The sequence below is a fragment of the Vicugna pacos genome, chromosome 5 (genome assembly GCF_048564905.1).
Source record: "Vicugna pacos chromosome 5, VicPac4, whole genome shotgun sequence".
Lineage (NCBI taxonomy): Eukaryota > Metazoa > Chordata > Mammalia > Artiodactyla > Camelidae > Vicugna > Vicugna pacos.
Window position 1 is genome coordinate 67184678 of NC_132991.1, and position 24919 is coordinate 67209596.

The 24919-nt window shown below is 41.5% G+C and overlaps 1 protein-coding gene across 5 annotated transcripts in view; it reads right to left on the reverse strand.

The window, feature by feature from the left end:
* PARD3B (par-3 family cell polarity regulator beta) overlaps nt 1–24919 on the reverse strand; it is a 948983-nt gene that overhangs the window by 883602 nt on the left and 40462 nt on the right. Inside the window, exon 1 of one of the 5 annotated variants that reach the window (XM_072961410.1) lies at nt 15483–15527. The exons of the other annotated variants lie outside the window; for them this stretch is intronic. Coding sequence (XP_072817511.1) covers nt 15483–15494 — 12 coding nt within the window. The 5' untranslated portion in view covers nt 15495–15527. Of the gene's footprint in view, nt 1–15482; nt 15528–24919 lie in introns of those variants that run through there. 5 annotated transcript variants of the gene reach the window in all.

The window sequence follows — 24919 nt, forward strand, 5'->3', positions numbered from 1 at the left end:
AGCTACCCAAGAGTGCCCCTTTGGCCCTCAGCAGTCTAAGTGAACGAGAAGTTAACCTGTTTTGTTAAGACACCAAGTATGCGGGTTGTTAGTTACCACAGCGTAATCCAGATTATCCTTACTAATATAGCCCGTTTTTCTCTTCAATGCATTTCTCAAATGTTCAAAAGGAATAATTTCACAATTACATATAGGACACCACATTAACTCCATCAAGCCTCCCAAAATAACACATTCAGTCTCTATTCTCAAGATGACTATGGTCCAATACGGGAGGAATGCCATGTATTGCAATAACCAAGACATGCCATTGTGCTAGCTGAGGTAGGAACACAGCACCAGGGGAGGTCCAGATCTGACACCAAAGTATTCTCCATAAGCTACAGTAATCCGCACGTGCTTACATTTCTAAATAATTGGAACTGCATTCTCTATGTAATTTTCTAGAAATGTAGGTAAGTATCAATATGGAGAGAGGACATTCAGAGTAGTCTAGAGAACGTCCTGTTTTCCTCTCCCCATGCCCCACAGTTCTAGCCACACCAGCATGGAGATCCCTCCTCCCCACAGTGAGCCACCATTACTGTCAGGAGCACGGAGCTGGAACGCCCCTGCATAGCTACCATACAATAGAGGGCTTAATATATAGTTCGTGTTCTCACACCCTCTTTTTAGTGTCAACATATGCGGGTATCCCCTGAGATCAGATCTGGCTTTAAAACCTTCTCATGTCCTCCACAGCACCTGCATTATTTCAGCATACCACGTACGGCAGAAACTGTTCACAAATATTCCCGCTCTGTTCCTTTCCAGCACATGATGGCATCATACCGCCTGTCCTCTCTGAAAGCAACGTGCATTGCTTTGGCCAATGAATCATGAAAAGAGATGATATATGCCACTTCTGGACTGTGGCCTTTAAGAGCTAGCTAGTACACGAGTCAATACAGTATTTTTCCTGCTCAGTGGTTGGAAAGCTGTGTCGAGATGGAGCTGTCAGCCTGGGTCCCAGAGTGACCATGATGAGTAACCAAGCTCCCTCCCAACTCACACTGAAAACCCAGAGTAACCAAGAAATAAAACTTGGCTGCAGTAAGTCATCTGGAGTCCAGTACCTGGACTATCCTGAGACAACAGTTATTTCTGAACTACTACCTATGGCTGGAAAATTCTTTTCTGTCCAGGCTTTCAGACTTCTTTGCCTCCTGCCCTTCCTAGCTTTTATGAAAGAAAAAAAATGAAAAAAAAAGTTGGCCTTTTATCAGAATTACTAACCAATTAAAGGACTCTCTCCACTCCAAGTACTTGACTCAGAGTCAATGAATACAATTTTTTCTCTGAGTTTAAGCCAAAATGACAGAGCGGCCTATTTCTAAGCTATTCATTCTGAGACAGAGGACTAGAGGCATGGAGGTGGAGAAGAGGCAGAAATGAAAAAAGTACACCTGGTTAAGGGCTCAGAGAGATTATGGAAACTGAAAGGGTTCTAGAAGCCTTCAGCATGCTACTAAGCATTTTCAGTAAGCATTACAGGCCTTTAAAAGTGAAAATACAGTTCAACCAACCAAGCACATACTTTTGCAGGAATGTCCAGGGGCTTAAAGTAAATCGGGCTGTGGGCGCAAATGAAATAGAGCTCACCGCTTCCTTCTGGTACTCTTTTCACTCATGGGAGGCAATCTGTAAGCAATTGCCAAGTGTATCTGCTTCCAGAAATGCTTGGTCTTTTAGCTAATATTGGGGGGAAGTGAGGACAGATGGAGACTGTCATGAAAGGGCAGAGAAGACTCACAAGTAAGGGTAGGGTTTACACGATATTTCTTGGTCACTTAAGTATTAAAAATGCGGTGATTCTACTTAAAGTTTGGAGTTAAACAAGCAAGCAAATAAGCCATCTTTACCAAGAATGAGAGCTGAATTGGGAAATTTTTCTATTACGTGCCAAATGGAGGGATCTGGGAGATGATTATATCCAGAACCTTTCCAAAATACCATCTCTTGGAAATAAAATGTTGTCAAGTCATTCATACTTCAACTATAACAAATGACTAAAACAAAGTTTGGAGGTAAAACAGCCTCGGGATCTTCAGGCCTGAAGACTTCATTACATCCCATTTTGTGCCCTCCCCCAGCACCCAAGAGGGCAGAATAGCAGATGCTTCATGAATACTTAATTAATCTAGCAGTTTAAGGGCCTTATTTCAGAAACACTGTGATCTAATCAGCTATCTTTCTCTGCTCCGTGATTTTCAGTTTTAGATTTGTCCCCATGTCATGTCAACACATGTGAACTCTCTTGAAATCCAAGAGGACACACTAGGACTAAAAGCTGGCATGACTTTTTGGTGGTGGCTCCAGTGAGGCAAAGCTGAGATTAGTTTATTAATCCCCACTTTTCTCCACTGACACTTCTTTAAGCAAAAACAGAAGTGGGCCTAAAATCTAAAATCACCCTTAACAACCCTACTGTATCTCAGGAATAATCCATTGGCAAGTACAACAGCACACTAAGCTAATCCTCACATAAAAATCCCTGCATTAAATTCATCTAATGGAAAAATCAAGGCATGTTATCTCTGCACATTAATCTCAGAAGCACACCTCACTGAATGACCATAGCAGATGTCACCTCCGAGGGCAAGGGCTGCTCAAGCAGCGTCACTGATGACAGCATTTCGCGAGGCATTCAGCAGTAGCATGCATGCCACCGGTGGAGATCTGTAGAAGGCTGTTCAGCTTCTGTGCCTAATGTGAAAGACACTTGCAAAGTTAAATAGTTGGTCTTTAGTGGTGTTTTCCCCTGCTAGGCGGCAGTTAAGTCTCAGGCTCAGTGACCTGCAGGTAGAGTCACTCACCCTAAGATGACAAAACTAGACCACTTTTATAAGGTAGGGTATCAAGCGTGTGTGGCTTTTATTGTTATCTATAAGCAGTTTAGGGTCTCTAAAGGTATATACATTTTTGGAGGAGACCAGATGGCTTTTGCAGGACATGCCTGATACAGTACTAAGATTGGTTCACATGGCTTTAGAAGAGAAAGCCCACACGTCATTCTGACGGTAGCTTGCACTGAACGTGGAAATAAAGCAACCTTACTACAACCAGGAATGTCAGCTTATTTCTCCCTACCAATGAGTCAACTTCCAACACACTGGTTCCCATCCATGTGAGATGCCCTTTAGCTCTTGTTTTTGTCATGTCACTCGCCCATGGCGAGAAACGCTGTAATCATAAGGGTGTGATACTAGTGACAACGGCCATACTGGAGATATGCTCCAGACATTATGTCCTTCTCGAAAGAGGAAATGAGGGGACCAGAAAAGGACAGCTCTGTTTTCAGCCACCAAGAGCCGATGATCAAATGCCTGCCAATTAATTCTGCTGCGACCATCCCTCAGCTCACACTGAGAACTGGAAGACATGAGCTCAGCGGTGGTCATGCAATGAAGCCACTGGAGGTGCTCATTTTGAATGCAGAGTGATGTCCAAATGCTGACCTTCTCCAGTCACAGCATTGCAACCCTGCTGAAAAGCCACAGAACCAAGAGTCGGCCCTCCGTTAAAAGGGAATAGGAGGAGGCGAGGAGTAAGACTTCTCTAAAAAAAAAAAACAAAGAGGGACAGCCAGATGTCAAATCCAGGTGATCCAGGGCAGGAAACATCTCAGCAAGAAAGGAAAACAAGCTAATGTAGAGGCAACTAGAAGACAAGACAGAATCATTTATTCAGGAAAATATTTGTTGCATAACTACCAGATGAACACAAGTTTAAAAAACAAAAAATCTTAAGTACAAGAAAGAAAAATGTATTTCCCAAGGGCAGTAAGCAATGGGTAGGAGTTAGACATACAAGTCTACAGACTACAACACAAGACACTCCTACGTAAAACTACAGGGGCTTCCTTTCTGTTGTTACTCATTTCCTGAGTCCAGTCTCATGTCAGCACAGTCTAGAACCTAGGACTGCCTTAAATGCAAGAGACATTCTAAAAAGTCACACTAGGAAATTAGTCACTTCTTATCTTACTCCAAGACATCTGCATGATAAAAAGTTGATGAGAAAGGAATTTTCCTGGAGACAGGATCCCTGACCCAAGCATCATCATCCTTGCAGTTTATGGTCAAATCCACTGAAGTCTGATCACAGTGTTCCAAGCACTCTAAACAGCATTTTACTCACATTGCTTCAATTACATGAGTCTTCACAGCTCAATAAAGTATCATTTTATAGATGTAGAAACTGAGGCTCCAAATCATTTGTCAGAAGTCCTTCCAGAAGCAAGGGGCAGATCTGGGTTTCAGATCTAGGCTCCTGTGACCCCACAGTCCATGGGCATTCTACGCCTCAGCCTTCAACGAGACACACTGCTTCCTCATCAGGCTAGTTTGTAATCCCAGGTGAAAATTCAGGGGCATGAATACAGCCCAGCAAGAAGAGCTGTAAGTTCAGACAATGCGTTTGACAAAAAGAGACAATGGATAAGGAAATACCCTCATCTGTCCAGGGACACCGGAAGATACCTCTTTGGGGAAAGTGATGTTATGAGGTTTAAAGAATCCCAAAAGAATATTTATGCTGGTTGCTTGCTTCTTGGTTCACACTGGCTTGCAGACTGGGTCTTGTCCAGTTCCCCTCAGAAGACCTAGTCCATGCCCTTCAGCAGAATATGACCAATGTCTGTCTGGAAAGGCACCAGAAAACAGGTGGCATTTGAACTGTACCTTGAAGGGGAAAAAAAGAGTTGCCAGGCAGAAACAAGTCTCATCTTAGCATCTGTGATTTGAGTCTATCTTACAGGCTAGAAGGCAGCTTGGAAGAATCAGGGTAAGGTCAAAACAGCCGGTTTCTGCAGGAGGCACTATTTATCTGTATGAATTCACCCAGGCTGTAGTGTAACCTCTAACCATACAAGCCTTCCAGAAGGAATGCTAAGACAGCACTGCAACTTGGCAAAAGAGGAATCTTGGGAAGGAGAAAAAACATTTTAGAAATCTGAAAGACTGCAGATGGGGAAATATAACAGATGATTTTTTTGTTAAGGGAGAAATGTGAAAGGTTTAGAAAAAAGATAAAAAGGTAAAAATAAAAATAGTCTGAAGGTGATAAAGTTTAAGAATTTAGCACATACTGCAGACCAATGTATTGGCTGAATGTAATATAATGTGAACCTTATGCTGAAATGGTACATTCCTGTCAGTTTCACTGGAGACCCCCCCCCCCAGAGTCTAGGCGACACAACCCAAAGTAAGGCGCAGAGCACTCCATGTGGGGCTTACCACGTGAGCTCATGCGGCTCTTAGATTATGGCCTTTAATGACTCCACACCCAGAGGAAAAGGGGTCTAGTAGTTGGAGATCTTTGCAGAACAGTGTTAATACATTGAGGGAGGGGGTGTTAACTGCTGGATTCTCAGCAGCCAAGAAAGAGCTGACCAATGAGAGAAAAGCAGATGATTCTCAGAGAAAGTTGAGGGGAGATGGCCTGCAAAAGGCCACAAGAGTCAGATTAAACATCGGCCAATCTGAGAGAGCACAGATGCAAGAGTATTTAGTGATACTAGTCTAGAGTCTAATGACCCCTGACCCAAAGATCTCCTAATCCCTGAAGATGAGTCACAGTTGCAGACAGAACTAAGACTGCTAGCCAGCTGATTTTAAGATGAGAAAGTATCCTGAATTACCCGGGTGGGCCCAATGTCATCACGAAAGTTTTTAAAAGTAGAAGAGAAAGCTGGAGGGGAGAGGCAGAGAGGTTGTGCGGTGACAGGAGGAGGCTTCTGAAAACGGAGGATGGGGCCATGAGGAGGGCACACAAGCAGTCTCTAAAGCTGGAGGAGACAAGGAAACCGAGTCTAGCCGACAACTTCCAGAAACGAAAGCAGCCCTGGTCCCCTGACCTCCGGCTCTGTCAGGCACGGCTCGTGCTCGTTCGCTGCAGCAGCAGTGGGAACCACCACACCGCCCTCCTTCCCAGCCACCCCTCATCCCCCAGCAGTGAGTGTGAGAGCCTGAGGTCAGCAGCTCAGGAGCACAAGCATGAGGTCAGAGACGAGAGGCCGGCTGTGCCCCTCTCCCCTTGCTGCTGACATCCTCTGCAGACTTCAGCTGGGCTAAGAGCATAACCACTAACTCTGAAAGAAGTTCGAAGTTTTGATTATTACACTAAACTCTATCAACTACTGACAGGAGAGCATTTTATTATTTCAAGTTGACCAGAGAGCCTGGGATGTGCTGCACATTTCATCCAAAGACAAGGGAAGTGCCAGCCACATGGAATAAATGTAAAGGGACAGTGGGGAACAGGAGTACAGCTGTTGGCTGATCATCTCCCTTCAGTCTTGTTTATTCAACTTGACAGCTACATACAATGAAGAAGAACGGGAAAGCGTGAGCTCAAACAAGGGAAAAGGACGACGAATCAGAAACGAGTGCCTACTGTGCTACTCAGATGTTTGCACGTGAGGAGCACTGACGAGTGATGAGGGCACCATAAAGCTGTAGAAAAATCTAAGAATGAGGAAGTGTCAAATAACGAAGTAGGGGACTACGGATTATATTAGGGATATACACAAGGAAGAGCAGGGGTTTATAACAGCATGAAATAAAAATGAGTCAAAAATTTCTTCAGTTGGACTCCACTACTGAATGACTGTGTCCCCCTCCCACAAATTTCTATGTTAAAATCTAAAAATCCAATGATGGCATGAGAAGGTAGAGCTTTGGGGGGTGCTTGTGTCCTGAGCAGGGCCCTCAGGGATGTGACTGGTGCTCTTGTGTGAGGCCCCACCGAGCTCCCGAGCGCCTTCCACCACGTGAGGTTACTGTGAGAAGACGGCCTTCCGTGAGCAGGCAGGTCCTCCCCAGACACTGAATGTGTCAGCACCGTCATCATGAACTTCCCAGCCTACCGAACTGTGAAAACAAACATTTGTTGTTTTATAATCCACCCAGTTTATGATATTGTTACAGAAGCCTGAAGAGACTAAGATAAACTCCAAAAGGAGGTGATTTCGAGAGAAACCTGGTGAGCTACACACAGGCACTTCTCTTTGTAACCTCCCCATGGCCCCACCCTCCCCCGAAAGAAATGAATTTTAAAATATATCAAGTCACACGAAGAGTAGAAGTGGTAATCCTCACAAGTGAGAGATGGCAACGCAATCTGGAAGGCTGAAAGCAGGTAGATGGGTAACACCTGGCTTAAAGCAGACACAGCCAATACCTGAGCCAGTACAGAAGCCAACAAGAAGCAAACCAAAGATCTAGGACCCGGAGGCACCAGATGCCCCAAAGGTGGAGGCAAGGACCGGAAACAGAGAACCGGCTGACACTACGCCAGCCATCATTTCCCCCAGCTAAGCGGAAAATTAGAGGTTTACCCTATGGAGAACTAAAGCCATGGAGACTATGAACGTGGGATATGACATCTGCAGACACTGAACACAGCTGAGCACATGTAAAGGCTAGGAAATCAGATGGAAGTCTGCATTAAAAGTGAAGTGAAGTTTTCTCCACCTCACTTCTCACTCTAAGCATCCCAGACAACAGCTGGCCAGACTCACGTCACTGAGCAAACGCTGCACCCATGAAACAAGTCATACTTTAATACAAAATCACAAAGCAACTCAGAAATTAAAATTTTAATGGCAGAAATTTAAGATTCCATAAAGATAAACCTCAAAAACTCAGTAGAACAAAAAAAAAAGAGGCAAAAATAAGTGAAAGATAATTTAGAAGTACACTACAGAAAGTCCAAACAGCAAAATAAATGAGCCACAAATAACCAAAAAATTGTATGTGCTGGTGGGGAAGAGAGCCTTAAAGAAATGCTTCCCCAAACTGAAAAATAAACCTATAGACTTAAAATCTCTAGCAAATGCTGAAAATGCCCAGCACAATAAGTGGTTTTTAAAACTCCACACATCATGAACTTGCAGAGAATTGAGGGGAAAATGGGAAGGTTGGAGGTGTGAGGCAGGTAAGAGGAGGCTTTCTTAGCACTAACACTAAACTGAAAATAAAACACTGCCTTCTAAATTCTAAGAGAGTACTTCAACCTGGAAGGTCTCATCGTGATAATCAAGTATCAGTAAAGGATAAAGATATTTACAGACATAAATGTCAAAAAAAAAAAGAAAACCCACCAAAAAAGCTCCCAAGAATCCTCTCAGAAGTCTACTAGAGGTGTTTGAATATATTTAAAGAAGTATCACTAAACAAAAAATGAGACCATTACCAAAGCCTGGAAAGTATTTGTATAAGCAAAAAAAATTCAATTATAGTACGTTACGTGGCTCAGCTTTGAACTATATTTTCTAGTCATACTAATGTAAAAACTGCATACTGACTGTACCAAAATTTTTAAGTTAAAGCACAGAAGGTGGGGAGGGAGGGCTAGGGGATGTAAACTAGGAGGAAGGAATGAAAAAACTATGCAAATCATTGTATCAACCAAAAACATCCTAAATTTTAAAATCAAAAAATATTTACTCAGGCAAATCGCTCAGAAATGAGAAGAAACATTTAAGGTTGAAATTGGCTGCCACTAAGGAGTAGGAAGGTATGGAACATGAAATTGCTGGTATTTGTGGAAAAGCTATTACACGTAGTTTTAAATGTCTTGCTTCAATTAGTTTGAAATAAAATTTAAAAGATTTCAAGTATCAAGTAACAGAAAGGGAATATACGTTTAATTTTATAGACACATTTACCAAAAAAATAGACACTTGCAAAGAAATTCAGTTTGAATTTTAGTTGGCAAAGCAAACCAGGCTATGAAAAAAATCTAAGTAAATATTTGTAATTTGTGTGAATAAATTCTGCCCATCTTGTTTTAAACTAGTTATAAATGGAAAGAAAAGACAGCCACCTGTCTAATGATTCACCAAGGATCATAAGCTGGGGATCCCCAGACTGATTCAACCTGCAGACCTACGTGTGCTACTTGAGTTGTAGTTTTATGTTTAAAAACCAAGGGAAACTGCAATAGCATCCAGATTGCTATCTTCCCTTCTAAAGGCAAAAATCTGGCCGTGGACAGCCTGTGTTCCACCGAGGCAACAACCAACCAAAGCTGAGCAGGGGAAGCCCAGTATCTCCCAACACTGAGCATCACACTTTCCACTACCAAACAGTGCATACTTCCTGCACATGCCGCTGTAAGAAGATAGACCAAGAAGATCCCATCTTTCAAGGATTATCAGACATATCACATATTTGTAAAAATGAAAATTCTCATGGTCTAAAATGCAATTTCTCCAAAACCTTGTCCAACACCTGCAGTGTTATAAGCCTGAAACTTCTGGTTTAAAAGTTGATAGGTTTGAAAGAAACATTCATTTTTGCTGTGTCCTGCAAGCTTGCATTTATATATTTTTCCTGTGTATTGCAAAGCTTTATTTGTGTGATACATGCAGATGAAGTTAAAGTAAGCAGATCAGCATATTTTAAAATAACGTCAGACTTTTTTCCAGTTTAATCTGTAACTCTGTATATATTAAGATTAAAAAGGAGACCACTTCAGTGTTTTCTTCATTTTACTTTGGATTTTATGATACATATTATAATGCTTTTCATGCAAAAAACCTGCAGTTCTCAACCTTTGAATGGGGATGAAGGAAGAAGGGGAAAGGCAGTGTAACTTTGAAACAGACTATACTAGTTTTATTTACATGCCACAACACAATCTCCAAGTGACCTCTGCCTTTCCAAGTAACACTTTAACTACAATGGAACGCCACATCAGAATTGAAAGCAAGATAAAAGGTAGATGTTCTACTCTACTGCTCTACACAGCATTATTCATGACAAGGGTTTCCCGCTTTCTCAGACAGGGTTCAAAATGTCAGCTTTAACTATGTAGCAAATTTTAATAGGATGTTTCTAAACGAGTACCCTAAGAGAGCTACAAGGATTTCTTCATCTGCAGCACATTCAGAATGACACTAGCTACTTCCTACCTGGCTCCAGGAGTAAGGAAAGTCTCCCAACCCATTTCCTTTAATTCTTAATGCATTTGGGCTCCCACTGAGCTAATCACTCCCCTAGCAGAACAGTAGTCAGAATAAAAATCTTGTTGTTTTGTGTTTACAAAACAACTTTGGGGCAAGAAAGCTCTGTCTGAAGGCCTCCCTGCTCTGGTTGCAGAAATACTGCCAGCAAGGTGCAGCTCTACCCTGACTGCCATCGGAGGGGTGGCACCAGGGAAGTGGTTTAGAAAAGCAGAAAATGCAGTGTTGGAACCACCATTTTCAGCATAAATGATAAAATATCACTGAGGTCTTAAAATTCTACAGGTTTTCAAACATGTATTAATTGAACTTTGTGTAATAAAAATACAGCTATGTGAATAATAAATACTTAAGATTTCTGGGCAGCAGTAAAGCAGACAAGATCAACTGGCCGTGTATTATTCTCCGAATGCTCAGAGGGGAAGAGACGTTCACCTCTAGTGAGCAGCCTCTGTGAAGGCCAACGTAGCCGAGTGATTCCAGAGAGAACCCAGGAACAAGCAGCCAGAAATATGCTGATAAACTACTGAAATTCTTGTCAATATCTGCCACATTAAACTAAAAAACAAAACAAAACAAACAAAAAACCCAGGTTTGATCATCCTGCAGTAATATGGAACTTCAATTCTTCCTAAATACCATTCTCCAATTGCAGGACATTTTGCAAAATATTTGGGGGTTTACTTTAAAAAAAAAAAGGATGTCAGATACATCATGCTTTAACCTTGATACTCTCAAAAACTTAATTTTAAAAGTCAAAACTTTCTAAATAGATCCAAAAGCCAAGTGGGGAAAATATCTCAAACACTTCAAATTTAACTTTAGAAACAAAAATATGAGTAAAGCTGTAACTTTTAACCAGGATATCTTAAAAGTTTTGTAAACTCCAAAGCAATACAGCAAGGAATTAGCTGAACTGAAATTTCGTCATAACAGGATTTACATAGCACATGGAGACAAAGATTATTGAAGTACACAGTCTCAATCTTTATTTTAAATAAGTTTCTAGTTTCTGACCTACAATTTAACACGATAACCATTTCCTATTAATCTGAGAAATGTAAATTAAAGATTAAAGTCCTTTTACCCTCCCCAATAGCATCACAATCATGCAAACATACACGCATTGTACACGTATGTAGCCGGGGGTGGGGCGTGATAAGCAGCATGTGAAAGTCAGGATATCATAATCTGAATACTTCCCGGCTGACTGACACCCCCATGCAATGACCTATGAATGTTGCCAGCACTCCCAGCATTACTGAGCCAACCAGTTGATTTATTTGTGCTAATAAGAGTTTATGCTCCCAGGGCACATTACACTCTAATCCTCCCTCAGTCTCCTTCCAGGCATAACCCTGAGAGACCCAGCCAATTCAGAGCAATTCCATTCGGCTTGAGATTCTGGGAGCAAAGAAGCCTTCTGCACAGCTTTACTCCCAGTGCCCTCCTCTTGAAGAGAGAGACAGACAGAGACACACACATACACATACACACAAACACACACACACACACACACACACGGTAGAAGAATGGGAAAGGGCAGATACTTCTTTCCCGGGAAAAAAGCCAGAGTGAAAGTTTTGGAGATATAAACATGTAACAGCTAGTGGAGAGCCATGGAAACCTCCCCAAGCAAATGTGCTTCGCTGTAAACTTTCCTTGCCCCTTCCAATATTTAGTGTTGTGCTAAAGCAAATATTTTTAAAATCCACAAGCATGTGCTGTTTAAAATGCCTAAAATTAAAAACAAACAAATTCCCCCTTACTGCCCATCTAAAACCAGCAAGACATCCACTCTATCACCACAGATATCTGTCAAGTAGCTGGCTGCTGGGGACACAAAGTATTCTGCAGATTTCCCCTTGTCTCTTCTGCCAGGACTCTCAACTGAGGTCCCATTAAACCTTTGACATGAAGTACAACGTGGCACGCACCAGTGCCTCTTTCTGGGCAGAGGCTTGCTCAAAGTCCCAGTTGTCAAAGGGGTCCAGCTCTTTAAAAACACCATGGCTTTCACAGGATTACAATTTACATTAATAGATTCTTCCAGGCATCTAGTGCAGCCACCCTAAAACTCCTAAGGAACAGAACTCTAAGCGACCAATTCAGAGTTAATCCCCCTCTAAGGAAATCCCTTAACTCAGGTCTCTGGTAGGAATGTGAGGCCACACCCTTCACTGCAGCTCTCTGGGGATTTGGGCCAGCTGAACACCTCCCCAGGCGGAGCCACACCCATCAGTCCCCCGGCTCCCAAATCCTCTGCTTCCACTGTACTAGGTGATTTTTTTATGACTTCCTTTTCTGAACCTTGATATACTTTTTCCACATCACTCACAAAATGGCACGTATACACACAAGCACTGCTTTGTGGGCCTTACAAGGCCCAGTTAAATATGTAATGTTGCCAACTTAACGTGTTTTACAGATGCCCTACTCTGCTGACACAGTCAACCAGTCAATGACGACCCAGGCCCTTTACCTGCCAGTCTTCTCTCTAGCTGGTTATTCCCTAACGCTCCAGTGCTTCCGTCCGGAGTCTAATTTTTAGAACTCCTTAAAGCTAAGTTCTATGGTGAGCCTTCCTAAGGCTTACACTATCAAACTTTCCAACTGCTGTGTTTAGTCACTTCAATCTTTCATATACGTGATAGTCTGCTTCTACCAATTTCCTTTTGATCATTATCTTAAACTTTGAGCTACTAAGAGCTATCATACATTTATGGACTATCTCTCCAATTCGCCAAGATCATTATCCCTTTAAATTATTAAACCTGCTCAATTTGGTAAACCCCAGAAACCTAGCGGCTCTGCCAAAGATTCTATTTTGCTGTCCCCGCATGGTTGTTCTAGGATGCTGGAACATCCTCATGTCTTACTAAGTAGCTTTTATTTTAAAGCAAGAATGAAAGTGGAAGGTAGGGGAAGAAATAGCTTTCTTTAAAGGGAAATATATGTAAAACATGAGAACATTTGAGGTTTTAATATTTCTTTAAAAAAATCCACACATACAATGTAACTGTTACTTCATGACTTTTTTTGTTTTGTGTTCCTTAGGCAGGATAGCATCCAAATGAGATCTAAAGGAGTCTCTCTAGTTCACCTGAAGTGAATGCTACAACCTAATGAGGTGCACACAGGTGAGGCTCTGGTAGCAGTTTGGTCCTATTAACTCAGCAGCATCTTCAGGGAATAGGTGATGAGACAAGGGAATCACCTGTGGTCGCCACTGGCGCTTGTTCACAAACTGTTGATTCTCTTGTTCTGAGAATACAATACAACCACACTTCACCGCCCACATGAGCTTGGGTTTGGCCATGTGACTGGCCAAAGGAGTGTGAACATAATTAACACAGGCCTCTCTGTGCAGAAGCTTTCAGAGCCAGAACATGGATTCCCACCTCTTTTTCCCTGATTTTCTATAATCACGGAAACCTGTTTTAAGATGGAGCCTGGTGGGGGAGGAGGGTGTAACTCAGTGGTAAAGTGAATGCCTAGCACACACGAGGTCCTAGGTTCAATCCTCAGTTCCATCCTCCATTAAAAATAAGCCTAATTAGCCCAACAAATAAATTTTAAAAAGATGGCACCTCCATCAGCCAAGACCCCAAATGATATAATGAGCAAATCTCCTTATGACCCACAAGAGGCTGACAGTATCATCAAAAATATGTAACTGAAGCCACTGAAGTTTTCAAATTGTTTGTTATTGCAGCATAATCTAACCTTTCCTGAACCATGACCAGTTTTAAAAACCAATATTTAAGGCACAGTATCGCCCTCAAGTACAGATGAAAAAACAGAAGGACCAAACATAAACTCATTTTGGTCATGAAATGAGGACTACGATTCCAGCTTCCATCTATGGAAAGCCCTCTAAAGCCTGCAGTCAAACTACTTTCTAAAAGAGAGGGCAAGAGAAGTCGGCTTTCCACGGACAGGCAGAAGCACGAGTCAAGGTCAAGACAGAAAACACGGAAACCATGGAGACAGTATAGGCGGCAGCTGAGTGAGGCTGCAGCGGGGATTACAAGAGTCACAGGATTACACGAAGAGTCACAGGAAATAAGGTTGGAAATCTAAGGTGCAACACAGCCTGACAGGCCTTGAATCATAAACATATTAACAGCAACAACAGACACCACCACCACCACATCCCAACGCACTTGCGGGCATGACGCAGCAATTCTCCTAACCATCCGCTCAGGTACATACAATAAGCATTCCCGTTTCACAGGTGAAAAGTACAGAGCAGGCAGATGTAGGACATCGCCCAAGGTCACCAAGGGAGGAAGTCAGAGAGCCAGGACTTGGACCCGCAGTCTCACTCCAGGATCTGCGGCATTAACCACTACACTAGGCTTCCTCTCACAGACTCCAGACCACGTTCTACGCAGGCAGGGAGACCCAGCTACACTTTCAGGGAAGAGGGTCCCCAGTCAGCACCACGCTTCAAGATGACCTGCGCCATAAAGTGAATCAAAGGAGGAGGACCAGTGTGTACGTAGAGAGATACCAAAAGGAATCACTGAAACGAAGCAAGTGAAAGATAACGAGCCACTGAACTAGGATAGTAACTAGCGACTGTGAATCATAATTCAGAAACGCGCAGCAGAGTCACAGCAGCGTGCCTTCTGCCTCTGAGGGAGGGGCAGCCGAGAGCTGGCTGCAAGTTCTCGGCCGCCCTTCTCATTGCGAGGGAGCTGGACTGTCTGCTCTGCCCGTGGCTTTCTTACACACTTGCTTGACAAGTAAGACTGTGGCAGAAATGATGCTCTGGGCCTCCTGACACCAGGTCGTTAGAAGCCCTGTGGCTCCTGCCTCGCTCTCCAGAATCATCTAAAGCTCAGGGCAAATTATTAGGATCCCTAAATCACCTTTGTAGGAAGTACAAATACCTTGCTAAGAAGCTTTGTCAAAAAGCCCCAAGAGAGCACGGAGAGGGCCCAGCTGGGCCCAGCAGCCTTCCAGCTACCTGTGCTTAGGTGCCAGAAGTGTGAATTCAGCCACCTTGGACCCTCCAGAACAGCCACCAGCTGAGCCTCACCAGCAAGCAACCCACCCAGTGGACCCCATGTGGAACAGAAGCAGCCCCCAGCCAAACTGGGCCTCGTTCTCGCCCGACAAGCCCATGAGATGTAACACAGTAAACATGCTAACACAGTACGTTTTTTGGAACGGCTTGCCAGGCTGGAACAGACAACGGGAGCACATCGTTTATTAAATGAATCCTCAAGTTCCACCAACTCCCAAAGTCGCTGGGCGCGCTCGGGCTCTCACTTCACCCCGAACTGCTCAGAGCTGGTGCATCTGGGCCCAAGGACTGGCGTTGTTAGCAAGCTCCACCGCCCCAAGGGCTTCTTACGTTGAAGTTTGAGAAAGCGAGAATCAAAACCACCTACACGATAAAAAAGCGGTAAAAACAGAACCGAAAGGGCTGGTTTGCCACAAAGTGAGGGAGAGAAAACCTTACCTCGTTGCTCATCCTCGGCTCCGCTCGCCCGGCGCGCGATCTCCACTCGGCGTCCGGAAGGACCGCCTAAGGAAGCTGGGAAACACGCCCCGCCCCGCCCCGCCCCGCGCCAATCGCAGGGCGGGGAGCCCAGGTGATTCCAACCTGCAGCTGGGACTGCCAGCCGCTGGTTGCCAGTTAACCACTAACACTTTCCTGCTGTGTGAGCAGGAGAGGGGTAAGAAAAAGCTTTCCTAGGAAGAGACTCACTCGGAAGAGAAAGAAAGGTTTGGCTTGATTCCCTCAAAGCTGGAGGGATGATCTTCAGGCAACACTTGAGTGAAACAGATCAGAAAGCATTACAATGGCTCCCCTTCCAAAATATCTAAAATTACTTGCATATGTCTCATTTTGGTCAAATATGATTTTAAATATGTAAATCTTACATCTCTGGACATGTTTCAGCAAGCAGTTTAAAGCACGTGACTTTCAGGAGTAAATTTTTATTTCTGCTTTTAAAGTATCGTTTGGAAAGGCTGGATGTCAAACAGCTTTGAAAGGGAAACGTTAATTTTAAACAAGCTTAGCTTTTGCACTAGGCCACTGGCCACCTCATAGATTATATTCTCTTACTGAGTTAGTATTAAAACTTTTTTTTCCTAATACAAAGAATTCCAGAATGGAATCTAAAAATATTGATACTTAAAGAATTTATACAAAAATAATAATAACCTCCACCCCTTTTGTAACAAAGAATTGCCCTTGTCCAACTCTCCGTGGTGAGAAAAAGCACTCAGGATGTCAAAGGCACAAAACTGTAGGCCATTTCCCATAAAAATATATTCTCTCTGAACACTGTTAATATTCAGAGATTAGAAAATGAGGTCATTAATGATAAATGTAATCATCCCAGCAGCTGACTTCTCAGACTCATCACCAAATGCCATTCAAGTGTGATGGAAATGACCCAGCGCTCTTCAGTAAATATGTATTACTCACCCGGCAAACGGTACTAACTACAAGCCAGGTAGCAGTGGGTCACATGAAAGGAAATCACCCGAAGGCTGACCACAGAGGAGCCTGGATGAGCCAGATGGAATCACTTAAGTTTGAGCCCAGGTGGAATTATCCTAGCAAGGCGTGAGGCGTGGCTCCTACGGTGGAAACAGCCAGAAAACGAACACGGACCTTTCATACCAATGCGAAGCGCTACTTGAACTTGGAAGTGTTTTTCCAAAGTCCTGTTGGTGTGCACTGCATGCTTCACATTCTTTCTGCGCAGAGTCCCTTTTGGAATTAGCCAAATGCCCTTGTGGCAGGAGTGTATCAAGTGCAGTCCATAAAGCAAAGTTGCTATCAGGATGTAGTTAACAGGCATTACGGGTCTACGTTTTTGGTACACACGACTGTTAGCACAGTGAAAAATGTTCTATGGTCTGATCTAAAGAAAAATAATATTGAAGTTGGGAGGGTACATTTTCAGTGTTTTCATTATCTGTCCCTGATGGTCCTCAGAGATCCAAACAGTTCAGACTTTGTGGATTACTTTACTTCTCAGCACTTAATTTGCCCCAACAGAGAAATTAACAAGAACAACTGAAATACTTTTTATGAGGATTCCTGAAGTAATGCTGGTGAATTAATCAAGACCCGCAAATCATTTCAACCACAGGTAAAATACTGCCTTTCTAATACAAAGTGTGCAATTAGAAAGTCAGATCCAGAAAAATTAAGCAAATTCTCAAAGAGGCTGACAGACAGCAAGTTTAATAAAACAGGAGTTATCAAGGCATAGAAGAAAATTAACTTAGATGCCTCAGGTTATATGATAAAGATCAGTATTTTCAACTTTTCTGACTTACAAGACTATTCCACCCGTACTTCTTGTTCCTGTGCTAAGCAAGAAGCCTCACTTATTGACCACTTTAAAAGATAAGTAAGTGAGCATACAGCTATATAATTCAGAGAAGTAAATTTGCTCTCAGTGTTTCAGAGGATGCTATTAACTTAGCATCAGTAATACCTGTGTACAAACTGTTTTTCTACAAGTAGAGAGGGATTTATAATTATCCTGGTTCTACAGCTTGATTCAAAATATTTATTGAGCATCTGCTAAGAGGAAACATCTGTGTTGGTCAACACAGCAATGCAAAGTAGTATAAAGATGCTCCCTGCATCCCCAGGAGAGCTAGGGAAATAGAGCATAATCTATAAAATCCAAATGACCGAATGAGTAGTTCAGAGACACTTAGTATCAACTTCTGACTTTTATGTAGTATGTCATCTTCTAACCAGGTTATGAAGTTTAAGGGTTTTGTGTGTTTTTTCAGGTTTCCTGTGTTTTTTATCTTTTCATCTCACCCACCCACACCAACAATCAGCACAGAGCTGTTCACACATGAGTCCCAAATGGCCTGATTTGACCTAGTCTCCTTTTTAAGTCAGGACTCCCTCTAGAGAGATGCTGTTAGGTGCAAGTTGGCCATATGGTCTGTGACAATGAAAAACTGGCCACAATCCAGATTGAAACCCAACATTCTGAACTAAGTGGACATGTTACTCGTCACAGATTAGAAATGGTGTGTATAGAACTAATTATAACATTCTTACCATCCCGTGAACTCAATACAAGTCTGATTTTCACTGTTTCTTTGTGCTACTACTTAAGAAAATTCTTGGGCAGAGTTTGTAGCAAAAGAGAATGAAAAGACTGAAAATTAAGCTGAATGAAAGAGTGCATTTAGCAAGGAGGAGACACACTGAAGAGTGAGTGACAAGAAAAGTTTCACCTAAAAGCAAACAATGAAGCATCTGATATTTATATCACTTAGCAGATGTACAAAGTGTTTCACAAGCAATATCTCATTTATCTTGCCCATGTGATGAAGTCTGTGTCCTCACTGTATGAAACAGAATACTGAGGCTGAAGGCAAGTGCAGAGCTGGAATACAAACCCAGATTTTGTCTCTTTCTCCAAGAAGGAGCTACTCACCCTCAACCAGAAATAACTCCCTTCAATGAAGGGATAAATATCCATAATCTCTGGTGTTCACCTCTTCAAGCTCTAAAATTGCCACAGTTCTTACGAAAAGAAAACGAGAAGAGAAGAGAAGAGAAGAGAAGATTGCACACAGCCTTTAGTAGGGCCAGAAAAATAGTTTATATGAAGTTTACTATAATTCACTAAATAAAGGAGAAATTGCCATAAGTTTCTTCAATTCTTTAAGAAGATAAATTTCATGTTTGAATAACTTTAGAAGGTGAAGTCTTGCTTTCAAGATTACTTCCAGAACTTGTCTTTTAATCCTACGGTCACCACTGGAACAGATAAATTTTCATCTAAATTTGAACAACAGCTTTCATAGGATAACAGAGACAATCACCTTCATCAAGTTTCTTAGACCTAAATTAAGCAGCTCATAAACTGCTTCAGTTTCTCATTATGATTTTTTTCTTGAAACAGGAGATTGACATACTAAAGCACTGGTTCCTGATTCATGAACAAATTCATTTTGGGGAGAGCCTATTTATTTTAAAAATATATAATTTACATATAAGAATTCAAAATTCCTATCACATATCATAATCATCCTTCAATTAATCAAATTTGATGAATAATTCTAATAAGGCTTCACTATTAAGTTTTTTATATATTAAAAAACAATATAGCAATCACCATCTAATGTGTAAGACCTAACCACTGCACAGATGATGTTCTAAATTTGAACTTGAAAGGAAAACCCATCAGTGTGCCTGCTTGATTTCTTTAATCTATTCATGTAGGTTAATTACCTGACACTCATTATGATGACTCTGGGCTTCTTTAAATTTCTGACCATATTAACCTCTCCAACTAATCCTTATTAGAAAAATATTAAAGAGTGTTCATTGCTATTACAAATTGAATTTGAAATGATGAAACAATTATCAAATAAATGGAGTAGAAAACGAGGTTATATGCATGAGAAGATTCAATGCATCAAATATTTTACTTCCATTATTATAAAATAGAGGTCTTAAGGTCTATATCCAGGAAATGTGCTTAAAGATCAATGCTTGAAAAGAAATCTCTCTACTGCATTCTTATCCAGTGGGATAACAAACAAAAGCTTCAAGTTCATCATTAACAGATGTGTTCAGGAAAAAAACGTACTTTCAACTTAACAAATGGACAAAGAGATTCAACCATCTAGCTCAGTAAGTCTACATAAAAGTCATTTAATATTATGAGTCTCACATTGCATACAACTCATTTTGCAAATAAAATGGTAGAGAGAGGCCAATAAAGTACTGGTCAGCATCACAAAAGCATAAAATATGAATGAGATGTTACTTTAAAAACTGAAATCTTATCGCTTCAGTTCTAGGACAAAAAAAGAATTTCAAAGGCATTTCTTCACTAGACAAAAATTCAAAAATTGTCCTATGCCCTTCAACAACCGGTATTTCATCTCTGTAGATTCCTTTTTTTTTTTAAAGATATTCTGCAGACAGTGTTAGTGCTAGTATTACATAAATGTTCACTTAAGTTATGCTAGACGCTAGACTAGAAAAAAAAGGTAGAAAAGTCTGAATTCAGGCAATATAGTGAAGAAATGGGAGAATAAGTACAAAGACTAAGAAAAGGGGGAAAGGATGCAGGGGATATTCATAACAAATGATAAGGTATTAAAATCCTTAATATAAAAAGGGTTCTCACAAAAGAAAAAAGAATGTCCTTTGTCCATTTTTTTTCTTTCAAACTGTAAATAGCCACAAACAAAAAGAAACACAAATGGCCATTCCATCCATATGGCAGAAACTAACTTCATTAGTAGAGTTTTTTTTTTTAAATGAGAAAATGTTTTACCCTCCAAATTGACAAAAATGAAAAAGATAGGTGCCCCAAACACAGCTGTGAGCAGCACTGACTGGCTGTCTTACCAAGTTCCATAGGAAGACTGTACCCAAGTCTTAAAAACATTCACATCCACTGATCCAGTGGTTCCAATTTAAGAAATTAACCTAAGGAAATAATGACAGATGTTCAAAAAAATCTGAGGGGCAGGTATTCATAACAGAGCTGTTCATCATTGTGAAAAATCCATAATGACCTAAACATCCAACATGGTGTACTACTTAAATAACTTGCGATGTGTGCAAACTGTGTAATATTATACATGCACACGTGTACGCACATATATAATGCATATACATTATTTAATTTGGCTCTTATACAAATTCTGCCAGGTAGTGTTCTAAGCATTTTACATATATTAATTCATTTAATCCTCATATCAACCCTGTCATAGGGGCCATGTCACTATCCCCATATTAGAGATGAGGACCTTGAGGCAGAAGGCTAAATAACTTATCTAAAGCTACACAGCCAGTGAGTGGAAGAGCTGGCTTTTGAACCCAGGCAATCTACCTCTAGTCTGAGCTCTAAAGGAGATTGACAACAACATAAAAATAAAGCACAGTTATCTCCATTAATGGGACTTTAAGTAAGATTGTTTTACCTATCTATATTTCTTTAATTTTCCAACTTAAACTTGTATTATTCTTATAAGAAAAAGTTTGTTTTAATGCCCAAATAAAAGAATAACCCAGGAAATAAGTAGGGATAGAAAATGTAAAGTCTAAATCCTCAAGTTAGAGATGATAGTTGAGGTTTCAACACAGGAACTAAAGGAATGACTCTAAGACAAAAGCAGAAGGCCAAGATCTGAGCTTAATTTTTTGATTTGGTGGTCTTAACTGGTAAATGCCAAATACGCTAGAAAGCTGTTCATTTGGAGCTGTATTTCCACAGGCTCTTAACCATAACAGTAGTTCTGTGTGACATGAATAGACATGCTATGGTAGGAAAGTACCACAATCATATGGTTTTATACACTGGATTAAACAAAAATAAAATGATTTTTCTTCGTCGCAAGACAAACCCTCAGTGAGTCTACCAAAGGCTAACATTTTCCAACTTACTTGTCCACGAAACTCTCTTCCAAAGATCTCCTCCTAATACTAAGGCTTTATAAAGCATGTCTGGAAAAAAGCTGAATATTTCCACCCATCCCTCTCATTTATTCAAACAAATACCAAGCGCCAACAACATGCCATGCTCTCCTTGGGACAGCGAGTCATGCAGACAGCAGAGAAGACGCGTTCTAGTCCCAGCTCCCTGCTCCCTGGCCCACCTAAGACTGTCTACCCAAGGGTAGAAAAGGGTCAACATCACCCATTCCCCTGCGTCGCTAACTGAGCTGTTTAAGAACTGAAATGAGTCTGCAGAGCACGTTCGCCCGTGCCAGCCGTGTAATCCTGCGCAAACAACTGCATTCTCACCACATTCTAGGGCTAAGCTGACGTGACTTGTGCTGGCTTCTCACAGTTCCCATTACCTTGCCTGGAGAGATGAGGTTTTAAAATGAAAAAAAAAAAAAAAGAAAAGAAAAAAGAAAGAAAGAAAGAAAGAAGGAAAGAATTTTCAGAGGAAATCTCAGCAGCAAATAAACAGCCTCCACAATGGGACTAACAGGGAGGCTTTATCAATGGTTCAAATCTCTACCAGAAAAAATCTGCCTTAGCCCCTGCCACATGAGAAAAATTATCCCATTCTCAGTAATGAGTTGTGGAAGCATTACACAGCGCTACGGAATAGTGTCCCCATCACAGATCACAAGCACCACAAAAACTGAGCCAATGAATTAGACAGGTTAATTTCCCATGCCCGATTCTCCAGCCAGCTTAATTCCTTAGAATTCTGAAATTGCTACCTTCACACAAATACAACTGCTCTCTGCAATTATTCTTCTTGCTAAGCTTGGCCTAGCTAAAAGATTATTTGAAGGGTGTTCTATGTTTTTGCATCTGCTACAGGTTTTTTGCAACCAACACTCCATATACTTTTCCAGCAGGCAAACAAACGTCTGAAACTCTAAAGCCAGCAAAAGGTGCCCCTCGACGAGCAGCAGGATTCAGCTTCGAATCTGGGAGTCAAATAACCATTTTATTGTCTTTTTGCTAAAAAAAAAAAAAAAGGAAGGAAAGGAAAGGAAGTGAAGGAAGGAAGGGAAGGAAGGACGGAAGGGAAGAAGGGAAGAAAGGGGAGGAAGGGGAGGGAGGAAGGAAAAGGAAGGAAAAGGAAGGAAAAGGAAGAAAGGAAGAAAGGAAGAAAGGAAGAAAGGAAGGAAGAAAGAAAGGAAGGAAGAAAGGAAGAAAGGAAGAAAGGAAGAAAGGAAGAAAGGAAGAAAGAAAGAAAGAAAGAAAGAAAGAAAGAAAGAAAGAAAGAAAGAAAGAAAGAAAGAAAGAAACTTAAAAAATAGCCATGTGTCATGCATTCTCTGTTTCCAGATTGGCAAAATAAAAAAGATACAAGAAGTGACTTGGAAGATAATGTTCAATAAGGCTCCCTTATCACACCAGAAGCCCTGCTCCAAGATTCTGAGCATCTCTTGAAAGGACAAATAAGTAGGAACAAAACAGACAGAAAAAGTATAAAAAACGGGGCTGGACTGACCAGCGACTGATGCTTTGAAGAGCCAGGTGACGGACACATGGGGTGAGGGGCTCATACTCTATTCTATGTATAAGCTGGAAATTTTTCATAATAAAGTTTTTTTAATTAAAAAAAGAGGAAACTGGTTATTCGATAATAAAAACTGAGGACGTCATATTCCTTTATCCCATGATTTCATAATTCTAAATGTAATTATTTATGAGATTCATTCTCTATCAAAAAAAAAACCATCACAAGACTCACTGTATTGTTTTAATTTAATTGTCTTTATACCCAGTAGTCAGAGAACCTGACGACAGCAGAGCACGTCTTGCTCACAGCATCCGGCACAGCACCTGTGAATAATCAGTTGCTCACAATTTTAAAAGTTTGCTGAGACAATGAATAAAATCCTACTTCTTTGTTTCACTGAAGGATTCACATTGTGCCCAATGGCACAGCATTCTCCCATTTCTCTTAAAAATAAAATTCTGAGTCTCAATTTTAACCAGGGGTCTGATTATTACAAAACATAAGACCAAGTAAGAAGACATGAAACTTGTGAAATATGCCCTTATTTTTATCTGTCGCTTTACACAAAGATACTTTACTGTTTGAAACAGCTTCCTCAGTCCCACAATGATAAAAAGGCCTTACAAAATGACCATTTCAATTGGATAAAATATATAAATGTCCCACCTCTTAATAAGCATCAATAATACTTGATATGCTTCTATAAACTGTTTCTTTATTCTCACCCAACTGCTTCCTTCCATACTCCCCCTCATTCCCCACCGCCAATATTCTACAGAGGCAGAAATCTCACCAGCACCAGGGGAAATGAGGGCAGGAGCCAAACCCTTAACCACTGGCTTACACACACTGTCCCCAGTGATGCAAATCCTTGTCAGAACTCTCAGATTCCATCTCAGTTTTTCATCTGTTCAGTTCTTGGCCTCATCATGGGATCCACATCAAAGCTTCAAAAAAAGAACTTCCACTGTCAGTAGCGGGGGGGCATGGGATGAAGTGGGGCAAACCAGCCTTCACTCTCCTTTGGAGACAGCAGAGGGAAGCTGATGCCTTCTCGGCATCTTAAGCAGACAGTCTGAGTGCCTTTTCCTATAGAAACAAAGAAACTTCCACGTCACTAAGGTGTAATTCAGGTACCCCAAGGATCAAACAGGATTTCCTGATCTGAAGCAGCATCTGAGCACCCTGTGAAACAAAGAGCAAACCTGCAAACAACTCCAGGAAATTCTTAGAGCGAGCCTTTTCTGTAAGACAGCTTCATGACCCCAAGGAATAGGCATTTCTCCCGCCAGGTCACTGCAGGCAACGTTTGGACTTTTGCCCTTATAGACAGTGATGGTTAAAGAAGATTCACAAAGGCACCCGATCAAACCACCTCGCAGACAGCATCATAGCTGAAGACTCCTTCCTTTAATTCTGTGCTATTTACATGACAGGATTTCAAGGGTGGTTTTTTTTTTTTGTCTTCTTTCCATAGTGCTTTCTGAATTTTTCCTCCAATTAGTATATGCATTACTTTCACAGGTCAAGGAATAAAATAACCATCAACAGATCTATCGAACAGAAAGAAAGAAAAATACTACTTTCGCTATGAAGGCGCGTTCACAGAGCTCGGCGGTGATGGGGAAAGGGTGATGCGGGATTGAGTGCTACAGGCAGCAGGTCAACACCGGGACCTACACATGTGCCTGGGGCTCTGGGGCCCAGGTGGTCCACCTCCCCACTGGTTACATGTTTGGTGTTGGGCAAACTAACTTACTTCTCACCTGTTCACCTGTTAAGATGGAGATAAGAGAACCTACTCAAAGGATGGCTGTAAGGATTCAATCTGTGTATTGCTATCCCCGACACAGCAAACTCTCCACATGTGGCCACTACTGTCACCCTCTCTGAATTCCTCTCACATCCTTCTTAGTGATGATCATCGTAATTCTCTGCTGTTACTGTG